The sequence below is a fragment of the Anomalospiza imberbis genome, chromosome 22, assembly GCF_031753505.1.
Source record: "Anomalospiza imberbis isolate Cuckoo-Finch-1a 21T00152 chromosome 22, ASM3175350v1, whole genome shotgun sequence".
NCBI lineage: Eukaryota > Metazoa > Chordata > Aves > Passeriformes > Viduidae > Anomalospiza > Anomalospiza imberbis.
In genome coordinates, this window is record NC_089702.1 from 1,179,076 (window position 1) to 1,202,647 (window position 23,572).

At 54.2% G+C, this 23,572-nt stretch overlaps 1 protein-coding gene across 1 annotated transcript; it reads left to right on the forward strand.

The window, feature by feature from the left end:
- Positions 1-1,459: 1,459 nt before the first annotated feature.
- Positions 1,460-19,758, forward strand: PSMD11 (proteasome 26S subunit, non-ATPase 11). Its single transcript, XM_068212177.1, has 14 exons — positions 1,460-1,622; positions 3,471-3,572; positions 8,402-8,526; positions 10,669-10,740; positions 11,044-11,101; positions 12,927-13,121; positions 13,607-13,751; positions 13,987-14,047; positions 15,589-15,651; positions 16,235-16,360; positions 16,880-16,915; positions 18,166-18,217; positions 19,235-19,377; positions 19,494-19,758. The coding sequence occupies exons 1-13, from the start codon at positions 1,460-1,462 to the stop codon at positions 19,375-19,377; spliced, it is 1,341 nt and encodes a 446-aa protein (XP_068068278.1). The 3' UTR covers positions 19,494-19,758.
- The last annotated feature ends 3,814 nt before the right edge of the window (positions 19,759-23,572 follow it).

Here is a 23,572-nt window from a genome sequence, read left to right on the forward strand (position 1 = left end):
CCACAATGATCCCTCCTGGGGCATCCCACAGTGACTTTAGGATCCCACAATGATCCCTCCTGGGGCATCCCACAGTGACATTGGGGTCCCACAATGATCCCTCCTGGGGCATCCCACAGTGACATTGGGATCTCACAATGATCCCTCCTGGGGCATCCCACAGTGACATTGGCATCCCACAGTGACTTTGGGATCTCACAATGATCCCTCCTGGGGCATCCCACAGTGACATTGGCATCCCACAGTGACATGACTCCCCAGGAGCAGCCAGGGGCAGGGGTTTGGTTTTATTTCCCATTTAATATAAAACTGACCCTTTCAGGCATTAAATCGGCTTTTCCAGTGGCAGAAAGGGGCCGGTCTGAGGGCTGCTCGTCCTGCCGTGCTGGGGACACAGCAGGACGGGCTTGGCCGTGGGTGGGTTTGGGGAGCTCAGTGGTGATTTGGGGGCTGTTTTCTGACCAGCGGAGGGGGCAGGGCCGGGTTTCCCCCCCAGCCCAGCCCCTGCTGCCGGCAGCGCTCCTGGAGCAGGAAAAGGGGCCGGGAGGGGAGGGCTCAGCACTGGGGAACACAACGGGAAGGGCCTGTCCCACCGAGTGCGGCCCGTGGGAGGGGGACAGCGCCCTGCTTGTGGGGTCGGGGACAGGATCCTCCTCGGGGACACAGGGACAGAGTCCCCCACAGGTGCCATGGCCCTGCTGGGCTCTCCTCCCTTCCCGAGGCTGTCCGGGGCGCTGAGGGGGCCGTGGGGATGTGGATCCTCGGGGACCCCCCAGCAGGACGTGGCCCCCTCCAGCACCGGACCCGCGGCTGGGGGATGTTCCGGGTGGGACCCCCCACGCCCGCTCCCAGCCCCAGCGGCTTTCCCGGTGCCCCGGAGCCCGCGCAGGTCCCGCTCGGGGCCCCTGGACCCGCTGTGCCCGCGGGCCCCCCGAGAGACACAGCGAGACCCGCGGACACGCCCACCGACCACGCCCGTCCAACGGCCACGCCCACGATGACGACACCCCTCACATAGGCCACGCCCACGTCCCCGGCGCCTTCCCGCTATTTAAAGGCCCCGCCCCTTCCCGGGACCACGCCCCCTCCCGTGGCCCTCGCGCCATTTGCCTGCCACGCCCCCTGGCCAAAGCCACGTCCCCAGCCCAGACCACGCCCCAGTCCTCGCGATGTGCCCGGTGCAGGCCCCGCCCCGAGCCCCGCCCCGAGCCCCGCCCCTTACGTCACCGCCCATTCCCCCTCCCTTCTCCGCCCCTTCCGCGCCACGCCCCAACACAGGCCACGCCCACCCAGCAATACAAACACTTTTAGGCCACGCCCCTTCCCGGCGCCCCGCCCTCAACTGCGACCACGCCCATTGAGGCGGAGCATGCGTAGTTCAGCTTTCCCCGCCCCAACCCCGCCCCCTGCGCAGTCCCCGCCCCTTCCCCGCCCGCGCGCCGGGACTGCCGTTCCCAGCATGCCGCGCGCGCGGAAGGGGCGTGGCCGCGGCGCCGCTTCCGTGCTGGCGGCGAGGCGGAGGAGCGGCAAGATGGCGGCGGCGGCGGTGCTGGAGCTGCAGCGCGCGCAGTCCCTGCTCTCCACCGACCGCGAGGCCTCCATCGGCATCCTGCACTCCATCGGTGAGCGCCGGCCCGCCGCCCGCGCCGCCCGGGCCCCGCCGCCGCCCGCGTCGCGCGGAGCCCCGCGCCGCCGCCGCTGCTGACTCACCGTGCGCGCCCGGCGGGAGCGCGGCCTGGGCCCGGCCCCGCGGCGCTGCACCGCGCCGGGACGGCACCGGCGGCGGCCCCCGCACGTGGGGGCACGGGCGGCAGGAGCTGTCGGTGCGGGGTGGAGCGGGGACCGCGCTCCGGGAGCCCGGCGGCGGGGCCGGTGCCCGGTGCATGTCCGCGGAGCCTCTCAGAGCAGCCCCGGAGCCGGGCCGGCCGCTCCTTCCCGTCCGGCTGGAATGAACCTGCCGGCCCGGGATCCCCGATCGGCGTGTGCGGGGCCCTGGCGGTGCCGGTAGCGCGGGGTGTCGGGGCGGTTCGCGGCGGGTTTGGGGCGCGGTGTCCCGGCCCGCTCCGGCCGTGCCCCGGGCCGGGACCGCTCCGCCGGCAGCGATGTTTCCTCCCGCAGCGCCGCCGTTCCGCCGGTGCCGGCTCGCACGGAGCCGGGGAGGTTTCCCGGTGCCGCGGCCGGGCTCCGCTCCCCGCCGGAGGAGTTCCCTCGGGTTCGCTTCTCCGTGACCCAGCCCGGGCCCTTCGGGCTGCGCTGCCGGGGAGCGGGCGGTGGTGTGGAGCCGGTGTGGGCACCCCGAGCGGGCTGGGGCGTGCGGCCCTCGCAGCCGGCGCGCACAGAGAAGTTCTTGGTTCGGGTGCTGTGCGCTGGCCTCCGCAGAGATGCTGTCACCCCGCTGTCACCCCGCTGTCACCCTGCTGTCACCCTGCTGTCACCCCGCTGTCACCCCGCTGTCACCCCGCTGTCACCCCGCTGTCACCCCGCTGTCACCCCGCTGTGTCGGGAGAAGTTTTCCGAGTGGCCCCGTTGGCCCCGGGGGTGCTGCCAGGGCTCTCGGAGCTGTTGGTTGTTCCCGCAGTGTTTTGTTCAGCAGGAGGTGCCGCTCTCAGGGGTCGGGCTCAGTCAGGACTCACAGCCCCTGGTGTGGGTGGCGAGCATCAGGAGTGGCCCGGACAATGTTGCTGTGATACTTTTCTCCTTGAGATCAAAGTTCCCTCGCTTTTGGTAGGGAGTTGCCGGGGATGAGAGCCACAGTTGCAGTTCCCTAGAGCCGGGGTTTTGGCTCTGTTTGTGTGGAAGCTGGAGCAGCTCCCTGTGCTGGGGTGGTGGCGGGGAGGGAAGGGCACTGTGTGGTGGATAACTCGCATGGAGCTGCTGCTGTGCGCGCTCGGCTTGTGCTGCTGGCTGTCGCTTGTCCCTTTATCTGCCTCAGAGCAGAGTCGCTCCCTGGAGCAGAGGGTGCTGGCACTGCCAGGACTCAGCACGGGCAGCAGGTGAGACACCAGAGTGGGGAGAGGTGTACCCACCGCACTTTGCTTGTGCTGCACTTTGTCCATGGGATCTCAGCTTAATACACAAAGCAGCAACATCAGCAGCCCCAGAGTGGAGTATCCAACCCCAGAAATGCCATTAAATGTCTTATTTGGTTCTGTGGCTCCAGTGTGCTCTGGTGTGTGGTGCTGGTTCTAAGTGATGCTTGCACAGCTGGACAAGCTGAGATTGTTCAAACCTGGAGCTGGAGTGAGCAGGGGGGTCTGTGGACTGGTAAAGCCCCTGTGGAGCACAGACAAAGCACTGTAAGCTTCCCTGCACTGGATTTAAACTTCCCAGACTTCTTGGGCCAGGCTGATCTCCCTGGTGCCTGTTGGAGCAGGTCCTGCTCTGGGCACCTCTCCAGGAGCTGACCAGCAGGGATGGTTTTCCACCTGAAACACCACTAAAGGCAACTTTCCTGCTCTTTTTCTTCCCAGTGAAACGTGATGTCCAGGAAAACGATGAGGAAGCAGTGCAAGTCAAAGAGCAGAGCATCCTGGAGCTGGGGTCACTGCTGGCCAAGACTGGGCAGGCAGAAGGTGAGCTTGAAGTCAGGAACTGAGGTAACAGGCAGGAGATCCTGCAGCCAATGCATTTAGTCTCCCTACATAGTGGGATAGCTGGAAAGACAGCTTTTGGCAGAAAATGTTCTCTCGGAGACAGGACAGAGACTAAAAATCAAATAAAGAACATAAATAATAATCTGGTGTTGCTTGCCTAGTGTTCCAAAGAATGCACAGTTCAGTCTGTGGCCCTTTGACGTGGGGCTGTTTCAGTATGGGTGACTAAAGTTTTGCTCAGTTCTTCTGTTTGGGATGAGAGGTGTCTCCTGGTTGGTTTCAAACAGGAGAGTTTGTCCCATAAAATACTCTCTCACCAGCAGCTCCTCTCACAGTCAGTTGATTTATCTGCTGGCCATTACATCAGCAGCCCCTGTCCAGCTCTGCAGGGGACAGTCCCTCTATTGTGAGTGTGTGAGGGGACAGGGATGGAGTCGAGTTCTCTGTTCAATGATGATTTTGAGTCTGTTCCTGTCTCCTGTTTCCTGGAGAGCTCAAGGCAGCAGTTGGTTGTTTTGCAGTCGAGGGCTGTGCCTTTCCCCTGGAGCACATCAGGACACTCTGTGTCCATGCCCAGAGTGTTCTGTGCTTGGGCTGCAGCCCTGGGCAGTGGAAATGTTTACTTGCAAGTCTGGCACAGGGTGGGGAAAGCACCCAGCAGCAGGTTCAATCCCACTGGAAGGGACACCAGGCCTGACTTCAGAATAGCTCATGGAAAGTTCCTGACTGTTCAGCCACAGCTCCAGGTCACAGTTTGTCTCTATTGTGAAATGTCCCTTGGTGTCCCACTGGGCTTGGGAAGCTCCTGCTGGGCTGGGCCATGTTACTGCCCTGTGCTGGAATGAGCATTCCAGCCCTGATCCCACTGTGGATGGCACTTGGACAGGGCTGGGGACAGTGGGTGACTGGTCCTGAGAGGTGCTGTTCTTGTCACCTCACTCAGGTGTCCACCCCTTATTCCTGCTGGGGGCTGCTTTTAGGGTCCCTGGGGAAAAATAAACCCCTCCAGAACAGGGTTTTCCTGCTCCTGCAGGACAGGGGGAGCTGCTGTGCAAGTGCCCCTTTCCTGGCTGAAGTCAGGAGCTCAGGGTGGGTGTCTGTGCTGTGCCAGTGCCCTTTGCACCCTGGTGTTTGCTCACCAGAAATCACCAAACATGGCTGGGCCCTGCAGCAGGGGAGATGTGTGTGTTTGGGTAAAAAGGGGGAAATCAGACTCTCTTCAGGTCAGTGTGGATGTGCTGCTGGTGAGCAGAACTGAGGGCAGAGTTCTTGTGGCCTCCTCAGCTCTGCAGAGCTTGGGGCAGTGTTGAGTTTAAGCTGAAGTTTGGCACAAGGATAAAGAGCTCCAGGGTTTTCCCAGAGGGTGGTAATTGATAGATTTATTTTCTTTCAAGGTGAAGGCCAAGGAATTTAAAATAACACTGTTAACTCATCAAACTGAGGGCTGTGAGGGGGGCAAACATGGAATGTATTTGTGGTCTATTTAAGGTACCAATAACTGCAGAGTGAGTGTTTTCTGGAGGGAAGAAAATGGACTTAGTGCCATTCAGAAGCCAGTTGTGTGTGTGCAGCTCAGAGGGAGATCAGCAGGACCTGGAGGTGTTTTCTGGAGTTGTGGAACTGGGAGATGAAGAGCACGGTACCCTGGCTTAGGGTGGTGCTGGAGCTGTGAGAAGGGCACTGTCCCCCTGTCAGCTCTCTGGGTAGGAGTGACAGGTCAGGGGCAGCAGCACCATCAGCAGGCACAGCTGCTGCCAGAGCCCCCAGTGCTGGGCAGACACTGGGACGTCATCCTGTGGCTTTCACTGCACACAGTTTGGTTTTAGCCAGTGGAACTTCTTGGACAGGTTTGAGGGGTTCCAGTGCTCAAAGAGGTGGTGGCTGCACTCTCCCTGCAGGTGGATAAATTAAGTTCTGTTTGTTCTAAATCTGCACTTTGGATGTTTAGAAACCTTCCAGTGCCTTAACGGGCTGCAGGAGCAGGAGAGGGACTTGGGCAGGTCCCAGGGAATGGCTCCCACTGCCAGAGGGCAGGGCTGAATGGGATATTGGGAATTGGGAATTGTTCCCTGGGAGGGTGGGCAGGCCCTGGCACAGGTGCCCAGAGCAGCTGTGGTGCCCTTGGATCCCTGGCAGTGCCCAAGGCCAGGTTGGACAGGGTTTGGAGCAGGCTGGGACAGTGGAAGGTGTCCCTGCCATGGCAGGGGTGGCACTGGGTGGGCTTTGAGGTCCCTTCCAGCCCACACCATCCTGTGATTCTGTGACTCTACTGAACTGCAGCCTTTGTTTACAAAAATAGCAATGATACAAGTGACCCCCTTCGAGCCTTAATCTTTATCAAGCAGATAAACTTGTAGACTGATTACTTTTCTTTGTGACAGTTCCAGATTTTTATAGCATTTCACAGAACTGTAGGGTTGGAATAACTGGGATTGGGAATTTGGATATGTGCAGTGTTAGCTGGTGGAAGCACTTCCCTGAGGATGAGCTGCAGGCTTCATTTTCCAGAGCTGCTGCTCATCACTCCTGCAGAGCTGTCAATCCCACCCTTTTACCAGGCATTGCATTTTCTTTAGAAAAATAAAATCCTAAAAATAGCTGATGGTTACATTGGTAGAAGAGAGAAATTTCTGTGGGAACTTTGAGCCTGCCTGGCTGAATGTGGAGTTTGCAGAATGCACAGCTGCATTCCAGCTGTTGACTAGGGATCTGCTTTCTGGGAACTTCTGGGGCAGCTCTGGAGCCCATCAATGGGATGATAAACAGTGCAGTGTGTTCCACTGGAGTTTTCCTCCTTTGTTCTGCAGTTCCCATGGGGAAGAGTGTGTTTGGCACTGAACCCACTGGTCCTGAGGAGCTGGGGGAGGCAGGGATGCACAGGAGGAGGGTACCTGGTAGTGCTTGAGAGGTGATGGGTCTTGGAGAGCCTCAATAAGTCATGGAGCAGCAGGTTCCTTGTGGAGTGATGACTGCCTGCAGGTTGCAATCTGAGATGTGGAAGTAGCTGCACCTTAAGTGTAGAAAAAGCTGCCTGTTTATGCTCTAGCAGAGAGAAAATCAAACTTTTCTGGAAGTAGGTGTGGCAGTCAGAGCATCCTGTGGTGTTCTTGTACTGAGTCCAGGTGCTTTGCTGGGGTCAGGATCTCCTGCCCTGCAGTTTGGGAACTAAAGCTGAGGATCACACTTGAGTTAAGTTCTGTTAGTTCTAAATCTGCACTTTGGCTGTTTAGAAACCTTCCAGTGCCTTAATGGGCTCCAGGAGATGGAGAGGGACTTGGACAGGTCTCAGGGAATGGCTCCCTCTGCCAGAGGGCAGGGCTGGATGGGATATTGGGAATTGGGAATTGTTCCCTGGGAGGGTGGGCAGGCCCTGGCACAGGGTGCCCAGAGCAGCTGTGGCTGCCCCTGGATCCCTGGCAGTGCCCAAGGCCAGGTTGGACAGGGCTTGGAGCAGCCTGGGATAGTGGGAGGTGTGGCACTGGGTGGGCTTTGAGGTCCCTTCCCACCCAAACCATTTTGGGATTCTATGATCACTATGAGTGATTGGAAAAAGTGAATTCTTCATGTTAAGGGTGTGATAAATGAGGTGTATCAGGCTTGATTAAACTTAGAGTAAATAGGTTAAAAAATCAAAAATATGAAGAATCATTTTTAGATATTAATAAGATGTTGTAACAATTAGCATTAGCATTCTTTAGCACTACTGCTAAATGAAATACAGAAGAACCCTTGTTTACATTTGTTTTTATTGGAATCCTTCCAAACTGAAATTCTCCTGATACTCCTCCATATACTAATTGAAATAAAATTAGACTAATCTCTTATTTTAGTTTTGATTCAGTACCAGTTTGGTGTAGAAGATTTCTGAATTAGTCATTACCAGCTTTGTTTTGATTTTGCTTTTCTGTGGAATCTTGTAAACACAGTAGTGTGAGATCCACCTGATATTTGGGTGAGACTTGGAAATCTGGGGCAGGGAGCTGTGATTTCAGTGTGCAGACCTGGTGCTGATGAGTCAGCACTGAACCCTGCCCCTGCAGGATCATCTTCCCAAACTGGGAGCAGCCCTGTCCAGGACCTCCCCAAAACCACGTGGTGTTTGTAGTAGGAGACTTCTTGTGCTCTGCAGTTCCACCACTCCAGCATTCCTTAACGGCTCTGAGTGCTGGAGCTGCTGTGCTGTGGCTGCCACATTCCTCTGCTCCCTGGCTATGACACTTCAGTGTTTCTCCATAAAAAAAAGACATTTCCTTTTTCCACCTCTTATAAAGACAGGTTTTATAACTGTGAATTAATGAGGAGACTTAGAAGCAGAAATGTAGTTAAATGAGGTCAGAGCTGATCAGATAAAGGTGGAGTTGGAGTGTTAAGGACTATGATTTTCAGCAGTGGTGGAGCACAAGGTGGATCCAACATCCTGGGCTTGGCTGGGTGGGACAGATTAAAGCATGAAACTGTGAGTAACCTAAATTATAAACTCCATCCCTCATGTTATAGAAAAATCTCAAAGCATTTAGCAGATCCTTACATTTTAATGGTGAGGCCGTTACAGCTGGTGCTAAGTGGGGAGCTGCAGTGGCAGGCAGTGCTGGGCTGAGGCTGGAGCCCCCAGTCCCAGTGCAGTCCCCTGTTTGCTCCAGGCTGCCCTGCAGGTGGCATTTGTCGCTCTGGTCTGTGGACGATGCCGAAAAACCACCTGGGAAATGTTTGGTGGGACAAATCCTGCTGGTGCATGCTGTGTGTGGCTGCTCCCGCTGGGTGCAGCTCTTGGCTGGGGGGTTGCATCTCATGTTCTGGGGTTTTTGCAGAGCTGGGAGGACTCCTGAAGTACGTCCGGCCCTTCCTGAACTCCATCAGCAAGGCCAAGGCCGCGCGCCTGGTCCGCTCCCTGCTCGACCTCTTCCTGGACATGGAGGCAGCCACGGGACAGGAGGTGAGGCTGCAGCTCCAGCACCAGGCTGTTCCTCAAAAGCCTGCAACTCCATTATCTGACCTAGTTTGCTTCTCACTGAAGAATTATTCATGTCAGGAAGCGGAGTTTTAATGCATTTGGATGTATTTTATAAATAAAACATCAGATAATTGAATTTATAACCATGGTTTTCTGCAAGCCTCTCCCTGCTGCAGTTTAGGGGTGATTCCCACCATGGGCATTTGTCTTAGATTCATGTTGCTTCCTCAGGTTGTGCCAGGGGAGGTTTAGATTGGAGATTAGGGAAAATTCATGTACTGAATGGGTTGTCCAGCCCTGGCACAGCTGCCCAGGGCAGTGGTGGAGTGTCTGCCCCTGGAAGGATTTAAAAGCTGTGTGGATGTGGCACTTGGGACATGGGTCAGTGGTAGCCTTGGCAGTGCTGGGGGAATGGTTGGACTCAGTGATCTCAGAGGGCTTTTCCAACCTCAGTGATTGTAGGTGCAGCCTTGGGAGTATTTTGTAGTGATCAGTGTTGGGAATGTGTTCCCAGAGAGCTTGGAGCAGGAATGGTGGAGGTGGTGTGGGATGGCACAGAACTGGAGGAGCCACTGCTCAGGGGCTGTCCAGGAGCTGGTCAGGATTGCAGGTGGACACACCTGTGATGGGTGTTTCACTGCACAGAGACACAAAAGCTACTCCTGAAGCGGGAGTGAAAAGGGTTTGGCAGCTACCAGGTGTCACCTGCTTCAGTGGATGAGCTCCCCCAGCAGAAAACCTGAGGCAGTCTAAGATAGTGCCCAGTTAGGATTCACTCCATTCTCATCAGCTCCATAGGATACAGTTTAGGTTTTCTTTTTTTCCCCAGTTGTTGGTTTTTTGGGAGCAGGATAAGGACAGGAACACCCTGGCAGAGCTTCCAGGCTGTGCTGCCCTGCAGAGGGCTGTGCTGGCACAGGAGGGGTCTGAGCAGCAGGTTAGGGACAAAACCCACATGAAACCTGCACTCCAGGAGTGCCAGACTGCAGGCTGGAGAGGTTCTGCCCTGCTGAGGGGCAGGTGACGTTCTCATTAGCCAAATTAGCACAAAATTAGCCAAACTAGAGCTGTCATCCTCTGGTGCAGATAACCCAGCCAATGTCCCTTGTTTGCTGCTCAGTCCTTGTGGCTTGTGGGTGAGGAATGGTGACAGAATGTGTTCCCCCTCTTTCTTTAGCAGATGAGGTCAGGGGAAATGGGGTGGGATGTTCAGGTGAGAAGGAGGAACTCCCAAAAGTGTCAGGAGAAAAGGAGCAGCTACAGGCTTTTATCAGGGTAATTTGGTGTGAAGGACAATATTCAATTGCAGTTGCAGAGGAGGTACAGGTTGGAGTAATGGTGATGAAAATAATAAAAAGTCAGTGAAAATAGTCATTTTAGAGCATATTCTGAAGCCAACCCCAAAACCTTAGGGAAAGATGACATCAACCTGTGAGGTCCTTGATGCAGCAATCTCAAATCCTTTCAGAAATGTTCTGAGGATTGTCTGCTTCCTCAGGGTAGCTCACATCCAGAATGCTCCCAGGAGCCCAGCAAAGCAGTGAAATTGGAGATTTCTCCAGCTCCTAATGCTCCAGCTATCACCCTGTAATAAATTGAGCCTTCATAATGGCTTTTCATAAAATGTTCACATTTAATAAGCAGTGAGGAGGAGCTGACAAGGCCGGCAGTGTTGAGCTGCAATCCAGAGGTTTTGGGAAGAGGTATTCCTGAGCCTGGCACCACAGGATGACTTACTGTGTATTGTGGGCCAGATAAGATACAGTAATATCTGAGATGGAGCAGTTCTGCTTTATCCATCAAGGGAGTCTCAGCCTGAAAAAGATGGGAAGATTCTGAGTTTCTTTGCTGTGCTTTGAAATGATGGATGAGGGCCCCAGAGCAGAGCCCAGCATCTCTGCTGCTTTATACAGGTTACATGATCTATCTAGGCCCTAAAGCACATGAAATTTATTTTTCTTTATTGAAAATACACCATGACTGTGGGTTTAAACTCTGGGAAAGCATTACTGCCTACCCCATATGTCTCCATTTGACACCTCTGGTGGTGTTGGGAGGCATATGGGGTGGGCACTGACAAAGAAAATGTCTAGAATTGACTCCTTTCTGCTCCCTTTAATTAAGGTTGACCTGTGTTTAGAGTGTATTGAATGGGCCAAATCAGAGAAGAGGACTTTCCTACGCCAGGCTCTGGAGGTAAGTCCCAATCCCAAACATGGGGAGCAGCATCATCCCCTTGTCACATTTAATACCTGTAAAAGTAGAGCACTTGTGTGCTGTTCAGATCTTTCTCTGTGTCAGGGGAGGGCATTCATTCCACTGAAATTCTTAAAAATGCAGGGTTTTACTCCTTGTGCAGTAGGCCTAGCACAACTGGACCACACAAAGTGACAAATGCAGATTAATGTAGTGAAGTTTGTGCAGAGAAGAATGCAAAGCTTCATTTTACAAAACAAATCTGTTTGGTTTCCTCACAGCAGTTCCTTTTCTGTTCTCCAGGCGAGGCTGGTCTCTCTCTACTTCGACACCAAGAGGTACCAAGAAGCTCTGCAGCTAGGTGAGGCTCCCACTAGGTGGTGGTAAATCTTTGCTTTTAATTTACTCCTGGCAAGGAAAGCCATCACCTGTGTCATTTTCCTTGAGAAGTTTTGCAGGATTTGGGTCTTAATTTCTCAGTGCTGGTGCAGTTTTGGCACCTTTTGCTGTAGCTGGGTTATAACAGCTCTTAGAGGTGTCTTTGTTCTTGCTGTTTCACCATCCTTACCCATCTCACCTGGGCCTATGGCCAGTTTGGGTGGGGCTTGGAGCAACCTGTAAGGTGTCCCTGCCCATTTGAGAGTGGAATGAGATGAGCTTTAAGGCCCCTTCCAACCCAACCCACTCTGGGATTCTGTGATTTGTTCATTGCAGATAATTTTGGGAGCTGTATCCAGCTGAAGGTTTGGCTCCTGCTGGAATACTCTGCTGTGGCCACAGAGGCTGAAGGGAGAAAAGAGCTTTATTCCAGTTTGCTCAAACACAGCCCCAGTAAAACCAGGAAAACCTCTGTGGGTGTCATTAGCTGAGGTCTTAAGAATTTGCCCCTGCACCACCCAAGGGATGGTAATGAACCAGTGAACTCCTGCTCTGCCCCAAAGCAGAGTAAAGCAGGACCTCCTCCAGCTCCCCTGGTGCTTTTAAAATGCTCATTTTGCAAATGACTGCAGAGCTGTAAGTGAGGCTTAAGCTGTAATTGAGATTTAAGGTTCAAGTGAGGTTTAGGCTGTGAGGTTTAGGCTGTGAGGTTTAAGCTGTCTGAGGGGTGTTTGCACAGCCTGCTCTGCCAGGGCTGAGGGACAGCTGCATGGACACAGCCTGAACTGCTCACCTGGGACCCAGAACTTCTTAACCTGTGTGGTGGCACGAGCCTGTCTCATGTCCAGACTCCCCTGGGTGACATTTATCTCATCAGAATGTTGAGTTCATGAAATTCAGGATGGAATTAAAACTCGTTTGCATTGGGATAGGTAATGAACTCAAGTTTAAACTGATCAGAGGCTACACTCCAAAGCTGTGATTAATTAATTTAATCCCTTGGCTGGTGGTGGGACAGCCTGGGGAGCTGGGAAGGTCTGTACCTGTAGGGCAGGCTCTGATGCTCTGTCAGGATGTCAGTGTTGTGCACAGCACTCCTGTGTGGCTGAGGTGGTGGCTGTGGCCATGGCTGTGGGGAGCTGGTGCAAGCAGAGTCTCTCAGGGATGTTTCCAGGGAGAATCCATTTGTTTCTGCCCAGTTCTGCAGTTTCAGCTCCTGAGCACAGCAAGGGTTTCATCTCTGCTCACCCTAAGTTACCTCTTCAGTGGGGGAAAGAAGGAGACAAGTTTCCTCTAGGACTGGCTCATTCTGTCCTCACAAGGCCATGATGTGGGAGCTTGTCCTGGCATTTCTTAGGATGTCCCTTCCTGCCTCCTAAATCTGACCTGCAGGTGTCCTATGTAAAATCATTCCTTCCTCATCCCACGTTCTCAGGAGTTTCTTGAGAATGCTCCATGATGCCAAGGGGGCAGTTGTGCAGGAGAGGGAGATCACCTGGCCATGGGTGCCAGAGTGACCATTACAACTGCCCAACCCCTCCCGGGCACTCTGCTGCCCACACCCCACCTCTGACACAAAACTGCTTCATCCTCCTGCTGTGGACTGGCACTGTCCCCCCATTATTCCCTCTCCCTTGCTTTTTCTTGGAAGGACAGGTTGTGTGAGCCTCGCGTGCCTCCCTGAAAGCCCTGGCTGCTGGGGGAGGATGGGTGGCCCCTGGAGAGGCTTTGTGTGATGTTTTGTGCGTGGTTTGTGTGGGTGCTGATGATACAGAGCAGGTCACAGTCCTGTCCTTGCCCTCTGCCAGGCTCCCAGCTGCTTCGGGAGTTGAAGAAGATGGATGACAAGGCACTGCTGGTGGAAGTGCAGCTCCTAGAGAGCAAGACTTACCATGCCCTGAGCAATCTGCCAAAAGCAAGAGCAGCCTTAACCTCAGCCCGCACCACGGCCAATGCCATCTACTGTCCCCCCAAGCTGCAGGCAGCGCTGGACATGCAGTCAGGTGAGGCCTCCAGGACCAGGACAGCGCCCAGGACTCATCCTGACACATCAGTTGTCTGATAGTTGTGTTTTCTGAGGTGGGAAGTGGTGGAGCCTCAGGATATCGCCAGTTCTGCCTCAGGTGGCATCAGCTGCAATGGCATTGTTCCTGACACTGGTGTTTTCAGCCCAGTTTTGATAGCTGCCCGTGGTGGAGGGTCCATAAACTCCCCAGGTACTGCAGTTCCAGCCTCACACTGTGCTCCTGGCCCATTACATGTTGTTCCTGACCCAGTTTGCAGGCACTTACCTGAAGTGCCCTAAGCTTGTCTGTCTAAAAATGTCCTTGTAAGAGAGGGTGATGATTTTCTTCTGGTAGACGTGAGGCAAGGGGGGCACAGGAGGAAAGGTTTCTCTTCACTGAAGTCATAGATAAAGCACTGAACAGCCAAATTGTTCTGTGCTCTCCCAGTCATGCTCAGAATAACCTGTTTGTGCCTCTCCCAGGTATTATCCACGCAGCAGAAGAGAAGGACTGGAAAACAGCCTATTCATATTTTTATGAGGCATTTGAGGGCAATGATTCAATTGACAACCCCAAAGCCATCACTGCTTTGAAATACATGCTGCTGTGCAAAATCATGCTCAACAGGTAGGTGGCAGATGGTTCTGGGAAGAACTCTTCCAGTGTTTCCAGGGGAAGGGCTTTTTGTTTATGGGACTCTGAACTAACGGGCTCAAGCACTGTTTTTATCACCTGGTCAGTGCTCCTGATGTGGTGATATTTGGGTTGTAGTCCTTTGCTATCAGTTGGGGATTTTTGAGGTGCTCTGGGGTTTAAGCTGACCATGTTCCTCTATAAATGCTCTGCTGCCTTCCCTCTGCAGCCCAGAAGATGTGCAAGCATTAGTGAGTGGGAAGCTTGCTCTGCGGTATGCAGGAAGACAGGTATAGAAACTTAACCCTTTCTATCTTCCTCTTACCTTCCTCAATGCTGGCTTATTCTTCTTGTCAAACACTTTGCTCTTTTCATACCAAAATACCCATCACTACTGAGTGTCCTGAATGAGATGCAGAACTGATTAAATTACCATGAATTACCATTGCCAGAAGTCAGTTGCCTTCAAAGGGTTTTACAGTGATTTTCACAACCAGAGAATTTGGGCTGCTCGCTTCATTTTCCCTGTTTTTCTCCTTCCTGCTTTTCTTCATCAGCTCCAAATTGCCTGATGCAGTCAGGTCCTTGTGGCTCCACTCTCACTAGCTGTTGCAGTGTTTAAATCGGAGTTAGTGCATTGTAGCCAGTCCTGAGAATCCATTCCTGGCAGTGCAGCTCGGCAGGTGGAGACCCTGGTGGCTGCAAGGTGGGAGCCAGGCAGTCAGGGAGGTGTGAAATCCCCTGTTTATTCTGCCATGGGAACCTGCCGGGCTGGGAAGGCCACCCTCAAATTAAACTCGGGGTGCTTGTAGAAGGTGCAGGGCCACCCTCCAGGTGTGCCAGGGGCTGGGCCAGGCTGGGATCCTGCTGCCCTCAGGGGCTGTGCTCAGCCTGGGCTTTGCTGTGACGCAGGAGCTGCTGCTCCCCTGCCCACAGGGGATTGGGAATTAGCAGAGCTCAGTGAGCAAACGTGTGCGTGGAAAGGTCTGACGTGGGGATATCCCTCCTGGATCAGGTAGGCCAGCCCCATCCTGCCTCATCCCTTTGCCCTGAGTGGCAGCTGGAGGCTCCTCCCCAGAGCAGGGGATCCTGGCTGTGCCCACACTGTGCTTTGAGCCAGCCCTGACCAGCAATTCCTGCTGGGGGAGCAGGGAGAGAGCAGCCCTGGGGGCAATCCTGGAATATCCTGAGTTGGAAAGGACCACAAGGATCGAGTGCAGCTCCTGGCTCTGCTCGGGGCCATCTCAAAAGAGGGGCAGCAGAAGCCTGGGCCTTGTGCGCCAGAGGCGCCAGGCTGTTCTTGTCCTGTCCCCCACCTTGGGCTCTGTTCTGCTGTTCCCTGCTGGGATTACCACTGTGGGGTGTAAATGGGCTTGTTTGGGAATGAGCCTTTTGCTTCATTTCAGCAGTTACGGGCTGTAGAGAAGACTCATCCCTGGTGCTGTCCATGGTGGGGTGTCCATAGGAGCTGCTGCCCTGCCCCTGTCATTCAGCAGAGAAGTGGCTGTGCTGGAGGCCCCAAAATGGCCACGTTCATTAAGCAAGTGCCAAAATGTGCACTTCCCTTAAAAAGGGCATCAGACTCGCTCCTAGCCTGCAGCTGGTGCTGTCAGACCCGTGTGCTTTGTCCCTGTGGAGATGTTTCAGGTCATGTCCTGCAGCTGCCTGGCTGCTTCTCCCCTCAGCAGCTGCTCTCCCTCTGCCTGTGGCAGTGACAAGGAACATTCCTGGTTTGCTGTTTAAGCACGTTCCCAGGGTACTGCACAGTTGGCATATTCACCCTGAGAGGAGAATCCAGAAAAAAATAACCTCCTCTGGTTTTTCCCCACAGACAGAAGCACTAAAATGCGTGGCACAGGCCAGCAAGAACCGGTCGCTGGCAGATTTTGAAAAGGTGAGTCAGGGACACAGAAGATGGAGCTTGGCTGGGCAAAAACCAGTCAGAAATGCCAGGATTGGAAACTTGTAGAAGCTGTTACATCTCACAGCAAGAAACCATGGAAACATTGATAGAAGGCAACAGTGCATCAAGAAATACCCCCCAACAATCAACCAGTTGCGTTTTCAGTGCGTGGGGGGTAAACTTGCTTGAACCCAGTTTTTTTTCCTTTTTACCTTTTTTTTTTTTTTTTCTTTTTTGGAGAGCCAAATCAGAAGCAGTTTTCCTTTAGATGCTGTTCACTGGGATGCGTATCTTCCTAAAATTTTTCCAGGTTTCAGCAGGAATGCTGTAGAGCTCAGGGAGAGGATTCCCATGTCAGGGTCCAATCCTGTTATGCTCTGGGGCTCACTGAGCTCCCACAGGGTGAAGATAAAAGATGCTGGAGAGGCTGCTGGGCTGTCATGACCTGCTGGCTTTTTAGCTAAGTTAGGGATTGGATTAACCATGGTACTGGGCTAGGCTTGGAGGGGATCTCATCCTCAGAGGACCTCGAGGAGCTGTTGCTACCAGAATTCCTCTTGCCATGTCCCCGCAGGCTCTGACAGACTACAAGGTGGAGCTCAGGGACGACCCCATCATCAACACTCACCTGGCCAAGCTCTATGATAATTTATTGGAACAGAACCTGATCAGAGTCATCGAACCCTTCTCCAGAGTACAGGTAAATGTTTCCAGCAGCACCTGGACAGGCTGGTGCCTGTCCCTGCTGCTGGGGTGAGGGGATTGTTCCCATATGGAATGCTTACTCTGAGCTGCTCAGCACTTTCAGAGCTCAGGGTTCATCATGTTAAATTATAAGGAGGAGGCTGAGGGGACCTTTGGAAAACCACATTCCAGAGTCATTGCCCTTTCCACCTGTTTCTCTCATGCTCCCTGCAAGGTGACTGGCTTTTAACCCTGAAGGTGACAGCATTTGGCTTCGAAGGCCCCTGTGCCATAGTCTTGGAGAAGAGGTATTTCACCTTTCAGAGCGAAATGGTTTTAGGGGTCCAGTCCATCTTAGTTAAAATCAGACATGAAACCTGAAGGACCTGAAGCTGCCGAGTGGAGAAAACCACTGGAGATATTTAGGCCAGAGCATTTCCAGGCCCTTGAGCAGTTCCATGGAAGAGCCCCAAACCTCTGTGTTATGTGTCCAAAGTGCAGCTAAAGATTAACTAAATGTTGGTCTTTCTTATAGATTGAACACATATCCAGCCTCATCAAGCTCTCAAAGGTAAGAACCTCACCAGAAATCAGTGCCATGTGTTCAGAGGGCAGAGGAGTTGGGCTTAAATTGCATTTCTCACTGGGAACTGAAATGAAGGGTGACAGAGGAGATCCATAGCATTTCCAGGCAAATCTCACCCTTGGGAACTGAACTCTGACACAGGCAGCTCCTGGGAGGCATCGAGGCTTCCTGTGCCCCAGACTTTGCAGTGCTGTCCCCTTCCCCCATGGGTTTTACTCCCTGTCTTGGCTCTTGCTTTTTATTGGAGGCAGATTTTCCTCTGCTACGTCGTGACCAGCTCAGTCTTCCCCTGTGCCCTGTGTTTAATCCCCTGAGTGTTCCCAAGGGAACCTTACTGAGACCCTTAAGATCCAGGATCCAGCTAATCACCCTGCAGTGGCATTAGGGATGTGTCTGTCACACTGACTATGCAGTAACTGCTTTACAGATAATCCCAGACAGATTCAGTTTTAGGAAAATCCACTGTAATCCCAGGCGGTTGCACCCCAGTGCTGTTGTCTTGTACTGCCATTAAGGCCAGAGGTTGGGAAGTGAGCTGAGCTCAGCCTTTGTGGTGACAGAATCACTGAATCATTCAGGTTGGAAAAGGCCTCCGAGATCACTGAGTCCAGATATTCCCCCAGCACTGCCAAAACCACTCATGTCCTCAAGTGCCACATCCACAAATCTGTTAAATCTGGTGATTTCAGCTCTGCCCTGGGCTGGACAAGGCTTTCCACAAAGAAATTTTCTCTAATATCCAACCTAAATCTTTGCTGGCACACAGTCTGTTCCCAGACTAGCTCGTGGTGTTTAACACATCCATAATATTCAGACTGAGAGCTGCTCTGCGCCCCCTCTGCCCAGAGAGGAGCTGCCTCCTGTGGGCCTTCCAGCTGCTGGGCAGGAGCGCAGCTGGGTCCTGCGGGGATTAAATAGAGCTTGGCCAACTCTTGTCTCAATCCTTGCTGAACTGAGTTAGAAAGTTCCAGAACCCCCACGGATAAAGCCTGTGTGAAGTGACAGATACAGTGTCACCTGTGGGACAAGGGACATCCTGCTGCTCCCTCATTAACAGCTGCTCCCCAATTTTCTGAGGCATCTCCAGCAGGTGGTGGTGTCCAAGCCATGCTCGGGGAGGAGCAGCTGCTGCTGAGCAGTGCTCATGTCCCACCAGGCTGTCAAGTGTGCAGCAGTAAAATTTATGTGTTTTTATGTATTCTGGGAGACTTTTAATTTTTCTGCTTCAATTTCAGGCTGAGGTAGAAAGGAAATTGTCACAGATGATCTTGGACAAGAAGTTTCATGGTGAGTCTCTGCATCCCTCAGCTCTGACTGCCCCGTGTTTGCACGAGCTGTGGCTGGACTCCCCCTCCTCCTCTGAACCTGGGGGTCCTGCTCAGGCAGCAAGTGTGCAGGTGACAGTCAGGAGTGACAGGAATGCTGTTCCTGCTGTCTATCACAGGTGACAGTCAGGAGTGACAGGAATGCTGTTCCTGCTGTCTATCACAGGTGACAGGAGTGACAGGAATGCTGTTCCTGCTGTCTATCACAGGTGACAGGAGTGACAGGAATGCTGTTCCTGCTGCTCCGTTGGAGGGGACAGTCAGGAGTGGCAGTCAGGAAAGCTCTTCCTGCTGTTCCATCTGGCTTCCTTAACCCAAGGGTTAATTTCAGAAATGCTGCTGGGTCCTTCTTGCTGTGACAGCATCCAGGGACAGTGTGGGACCCCCAGCTGGGCTGTCTGGCCAGGCTGGGCTCTCCCTCTTGGAGCTGCCCAGGGGTGTGGTCACCTTTCCCAGCTGTTTGTGTCCCGAGCGTTCCGTGGGGACGCCCCATGGCCCAGTGGGGTGCTGTGGCTTGGCTGGGCCCACAGCAGGCTGCTGCCCCAATAACCCCTCAAGGAACCAGCTGTGCTCTTGGTTCTGTTGTCCCTGGATGTGGCTGAGCCAGGGGAATGCCTGGGAGCAGCACGTTGGGCGCTGTGGGGGGACAGCCCCTGGCACCTGGGCACAGCTGCAGGATAAACCAGCTGTGCTGAGCCATCCTGCTGGGCACAGGGCCTGAGGAGGCAGGGAGATGGTAGGCAATGGGCAGGAAGGCTCGTCTCCTGGATGGCTTCTCAGGCTCTTCTCTGGGATGTATTTTTTTCTGGGAATGCTAAACCAGTCCTGACCAAAATCAGCCAGTCCAGCCCAACATGTGAACCCTTCCCAAACCCTGCACAGCTGATTGGGTGTTCCTGGGGTAGATCCCTAAATTCCTGCTGTCTGGAAGCTGTGATCCATCGAGCATCCCAGTGCTAACAGCAGCTTGTGCCCACAGGAATCCTTGACCAGGGCGAGGGTGTCCTGATCATCTTTGACGAACCCCCCGTAGACAAAACTTACGAGGCTGCCCTCGAGACGATTCAGAACATGAGCAAAGTAGTGGATTCGCTCTACAACAAAGCCAAGAAGTTGACATAGGTGAGTGGGGCCTCCCTGGGGGCTGCAGAGCTCCGGAGTCGCCGCCGGGCCCCGCCGTGTCCCTGAGCCTCGTTCCCTCTCCCGTCGAGTGACGTGGCTCTGTTTTCTCTTTGCAGAGTTGAATTTGCTAGCTGTCATTTGGAGAGTGTGTGTGACAGGAGAGTGAAACCTTTGGGAAAATGTTAGGAGACTTTTTTTTTCTTCTTTGTTCTACTTTTCGCTCGGAAAGTTTTTAAACTTCCTCATCCGGTGCATCTTGTATTCCAGACGATGCGTGTTCCAGTTTCCATGTAATCTTTACTGGCCGAACTTTGTATCTGGGGGGGGAATATTGTTTAAACAAAGAGGGTATTCTAAATAAAAGGAAAAAGGCTTACACTACCTAAACATGTGCTTTCCACTTCCTGAGGGACGGCAGAGTTCAGCAGGGACAGCGTTTTGTTACCAGTAGGTGCCCAAAACCAGTTTGTTTCATCTCCTCCGCCCTGAAATCGGAGACGTGCTGGCGGTGTCTGAGCAGCCACCTCGATTCCATTTGTACTGAACCAAACAAACCCAAAATGTACAGACTGCTGGTTTATTTTCCATCCTCAAGGCCTCGACCCCCTCGAAGCAGCTCCGCGATGATTTTCCTGCGGGCTGGAGCTGTCGGCGCAGCTCCGGGCCCGGCCGGCCGCTCTCGGCGAAGGGGACGGCGCAGGTTTCCCTGGAGCCTGACTTGCATGCTCTTGTTTGCAGATAGACTTAGATTTTAAATGTTTCCTCCCTCCCCACCTGCGCTGGTAGGAGGAGCAGGTGACCGGCGGGGCCGACTCCAGCTGTGCCTGTGCTGCAGCAGCGCTGAGCTCTGGTTCCCCACGCGAGGTGGGACAGCCTGGCCCTCTGGAACAGCCCAGTGGGAGCTTCCTCCTCGGTCCCAAAGTCCTGGGGGGCGGAGCATGGTGTATTCCGGCATGTTCCATTTTCTGGTGAGGTTTCCAGTAAGTTTTAATGCCATTTGGGCAGTGTAAGCTTCTGCATCTCTGTCCTGCTCATCTTTATTTTTCCTCTCCCCTCTGTCTCCATTTCCCTCTCCACATTTTTCTTACAAAATTTATATTTTGTAAAAGGATTCTGTTTTATCAGGAAATATTTTGCCTTCATGCTGACTCTTAGACTGGCTGATTTTTTCCCTTTCTGTTCACATTTTGACCTCTCCAACCTTTTATTTTATTTTATTTTACTTTATTTTATTTTATTATTCTTAATTTCCATCTCCTCCAGTCAGTCGCTGTTTGGGTTTTTGGCACCATCAATATCAAATGTACAAACGGTTCTTGCTAACCAACACCAGGTATATCTGATGTTCAGATGAGTTCCAATAAAGAATTTTTTTTTCAAAAGCCTCTGTCTCCTGTCTTCAGCCACCAGGGCTGGTCCTGGGGTGTGTGCAGTTTCTCCCTTTGCTTAAGGAAGGGTGGGATCATCCCCTCACCAGAGCATCGCTGGGGACAATATTTTGGAGATGCCAGATGTGAATGTTTCAGGAGGCATCACAAAAGGTTTATGGATTGTGACGAGTTCCTGGCAGAACACGTTCTAGTGCTACTGGATGTATAATAATTAATATTATTAGCACTGTTATTACTGTGAAAATGGATTAAATGTGTCCTCTCACCCCTGCAGCCTGATCACGCCCTTATGCCGTGTTGGAGTCCCACACTGCACAAGGCCAGGCCCAGAGTCCTCGAGAGGCTGGGGAGGAGGTTTAGGGTGTCTTTGATACAACATCTTGAATTTTTACATCTGAAACTCCTGGGACACCAGGTGGTGTGGGAACGAAACCTGCCCTCAGAGGCAGGAAAACGTGAAGGGTTTCACTCTGCTCTTACATCTCAGGCAGCAGAGAAGTGCATTTCTAGTTTTAATAGTTCCTTTTTTAAACTCTAGTTCCTGAGATACTTCCCCAAACATCTGTCCAGTTCACTGTGATGCCCCTAAAGTGGCATTTTGCCCACGGATGTGTCTTTGGAAGGGATTTGCTGAATCGGGTGCTAATGGTGAGTGAATGAAAGGAAATCCATTCATGGAAGCAGAGATGGAGCAGGGACGGGCAGAGGCAGGGGCTGAGGTGGAGATGGATGGGGAGTCACAGGCTCCCAGGGGAGCTTGGGTTGGGAGGCACCTAAAACACCACCCAGTGCCACCCCTGCCATGGCAGGGACACCTCCCACTGTCCCAAGCATTGGTGCTCCAAGCCCCAGTGTCCAACCTGGCCTTGGGCACTGCCAGGGATCCAGGGGCACCACAGCTGCTCTGGGCACCCTGTGCCAGGGCCTGCCCACCCTCCCAGGGAACAATTCCCAATTCCCAATATCCCATCCATCCCTGCCCTCTGGCAGAGGGAGCCATTCCCTGTGTCCTGTCCAAGTCCCTCTCCATCTCCTGGAGCCCATTAAGGCACTGGAAGGTTTCTAAACAGCCAAAGTGCAGATTTAGAACAAACAGAACTTAACTCAAGTGTGATCCTCAGCTTTAGTTCCCAAACTGCAGGGCAGGAGATCCTGACCCCAGCAAAGCACCTGGACTCAGTACAAGAACACCACAGGATGCTGTGTGTCTTTCTGCTTCTGTCCTGTGTCCTTGCTGGGGATCGTGTCTGGCTCCAGCTGTCATCTCCCAGTGGGGACAGAATCGATCCTGACCCCCCTGGTGACAACGGGACAAGGCTGGCAGGTCCCTGTGCTTGAGGCTGAGGGGACCTGACCAGGAGCAGGGATGATGCAGCAGAGCTGTGGTGACACCAGCTTTGTGTGTGGGATCAGGGAGGTTTAGTGACACATCAGTCCCTGGAATTGCCTTTAGAACAACGTGGGTTTCTGAGGCACCTCCAAGCATGTTAAAATTAGGGCCAAAACTCTCAAACTGTAGAGCCTGTTTTAAACCCTTTTGGCTTAAACTTCATAAGGCTGAACTTAAAAGCTGACAATTGCTGCTTGGATGTGGGGGATGTTTTAATGGACAAAGGGAATTCTCACTGACAGCAGTGCCTAGGCTGGGCTGTCACTGTCCCCATGGTTTTGAGAGGAGAGAGTTCTGCAGAGAGCCCTGACCACTCCCCAGAAACCAGCTGCACGCTGGGTTGAATGTGTTCTGATGGTCAGGCAGGTTTTTGGGACAGGTCTGTCCTCACGGGAGATTTTGGGGTTTTTTTAGAGATTTCCCTGCTGTGGGAGTGGGATTGGCAGCCGCAGGTCCGGGGCAGGGCACAAGTAGGTATCAATGAATAGAAGTGAATTTGGGTCATTAGTGCAGGGCCGGGATGTGCCCGAGCATTCCTTGCTGCTGCCGGCAGCGGCTCCTGGGCCGCAGGGTCCCCCCGGGGGCGGCTCCGCTCTCCGCGGCCGGAGCCGGGCCCGGCGGCCCCGGTGCCGGCGGAGCGGCCTCTGAGTGTCGCTGCAGGTCGCGCCGAGCCCGGCGGGGCCGGTGCTGCCCGGTGCCTCCCGCCAGAGCCGGCGCCGCTCCGGCCCCAGCGGGACCGGGATCCCGGCCCCAGCGGGAACGGGATCCCTGCCCCAGCGGGAACGGGATCCCGGCCCCAGCGGGAACGGGATCCCGGCCCCAGCGGGAACGGGATCCCGGCCCCAGCGGGAACGGGATCCCGGCCCCAGCGGGAACGGGATCCCGGCCCCAGCGGGACCGCGATCCCGGCCCCAGCGGGAACGGGATCCCGGCCCCAGCGGGAACGGGATCCCGGCCCCAGCGGGAACGGGATCCCTGCCCCAGCCGGAACGGGATCTCGGCCCCAGCGGGAATAGGATCCCGGCCCCAGCGGGAACGGGATCCCTGCCCCAGCGGGAACGGGATCCCGGTCCCAGCGGGAACGGGATCCCGGTCCGGGCAAGGGGCGCTGGGCTGGGCGGGGGCGGCCGTTCCAAGTGGAACCGTGGGACCTGGGGGGTACGGGAGTTGCAGGCGCGTTCCCCAAAAGCCGGCCCGGCCTCAGAACGCGGTACCGGGTATTTCACTGCCCCGGTACCTTCGGGGCGAGTGGTGGCCCCCGGCCCGGAGCTGGGGAGGCACCGCCGGTGGGGGGAAGCGGGGGCGAAGGGCGGCCGGGGGCGGTGCGGGGTGTGGGGCCCGGCTGCGAATCCGGGCTGCGGCTCCGGGATGCCGGTGGAGAAGGGTTTTAAATCTTAATTTTGGGATTTTTAAA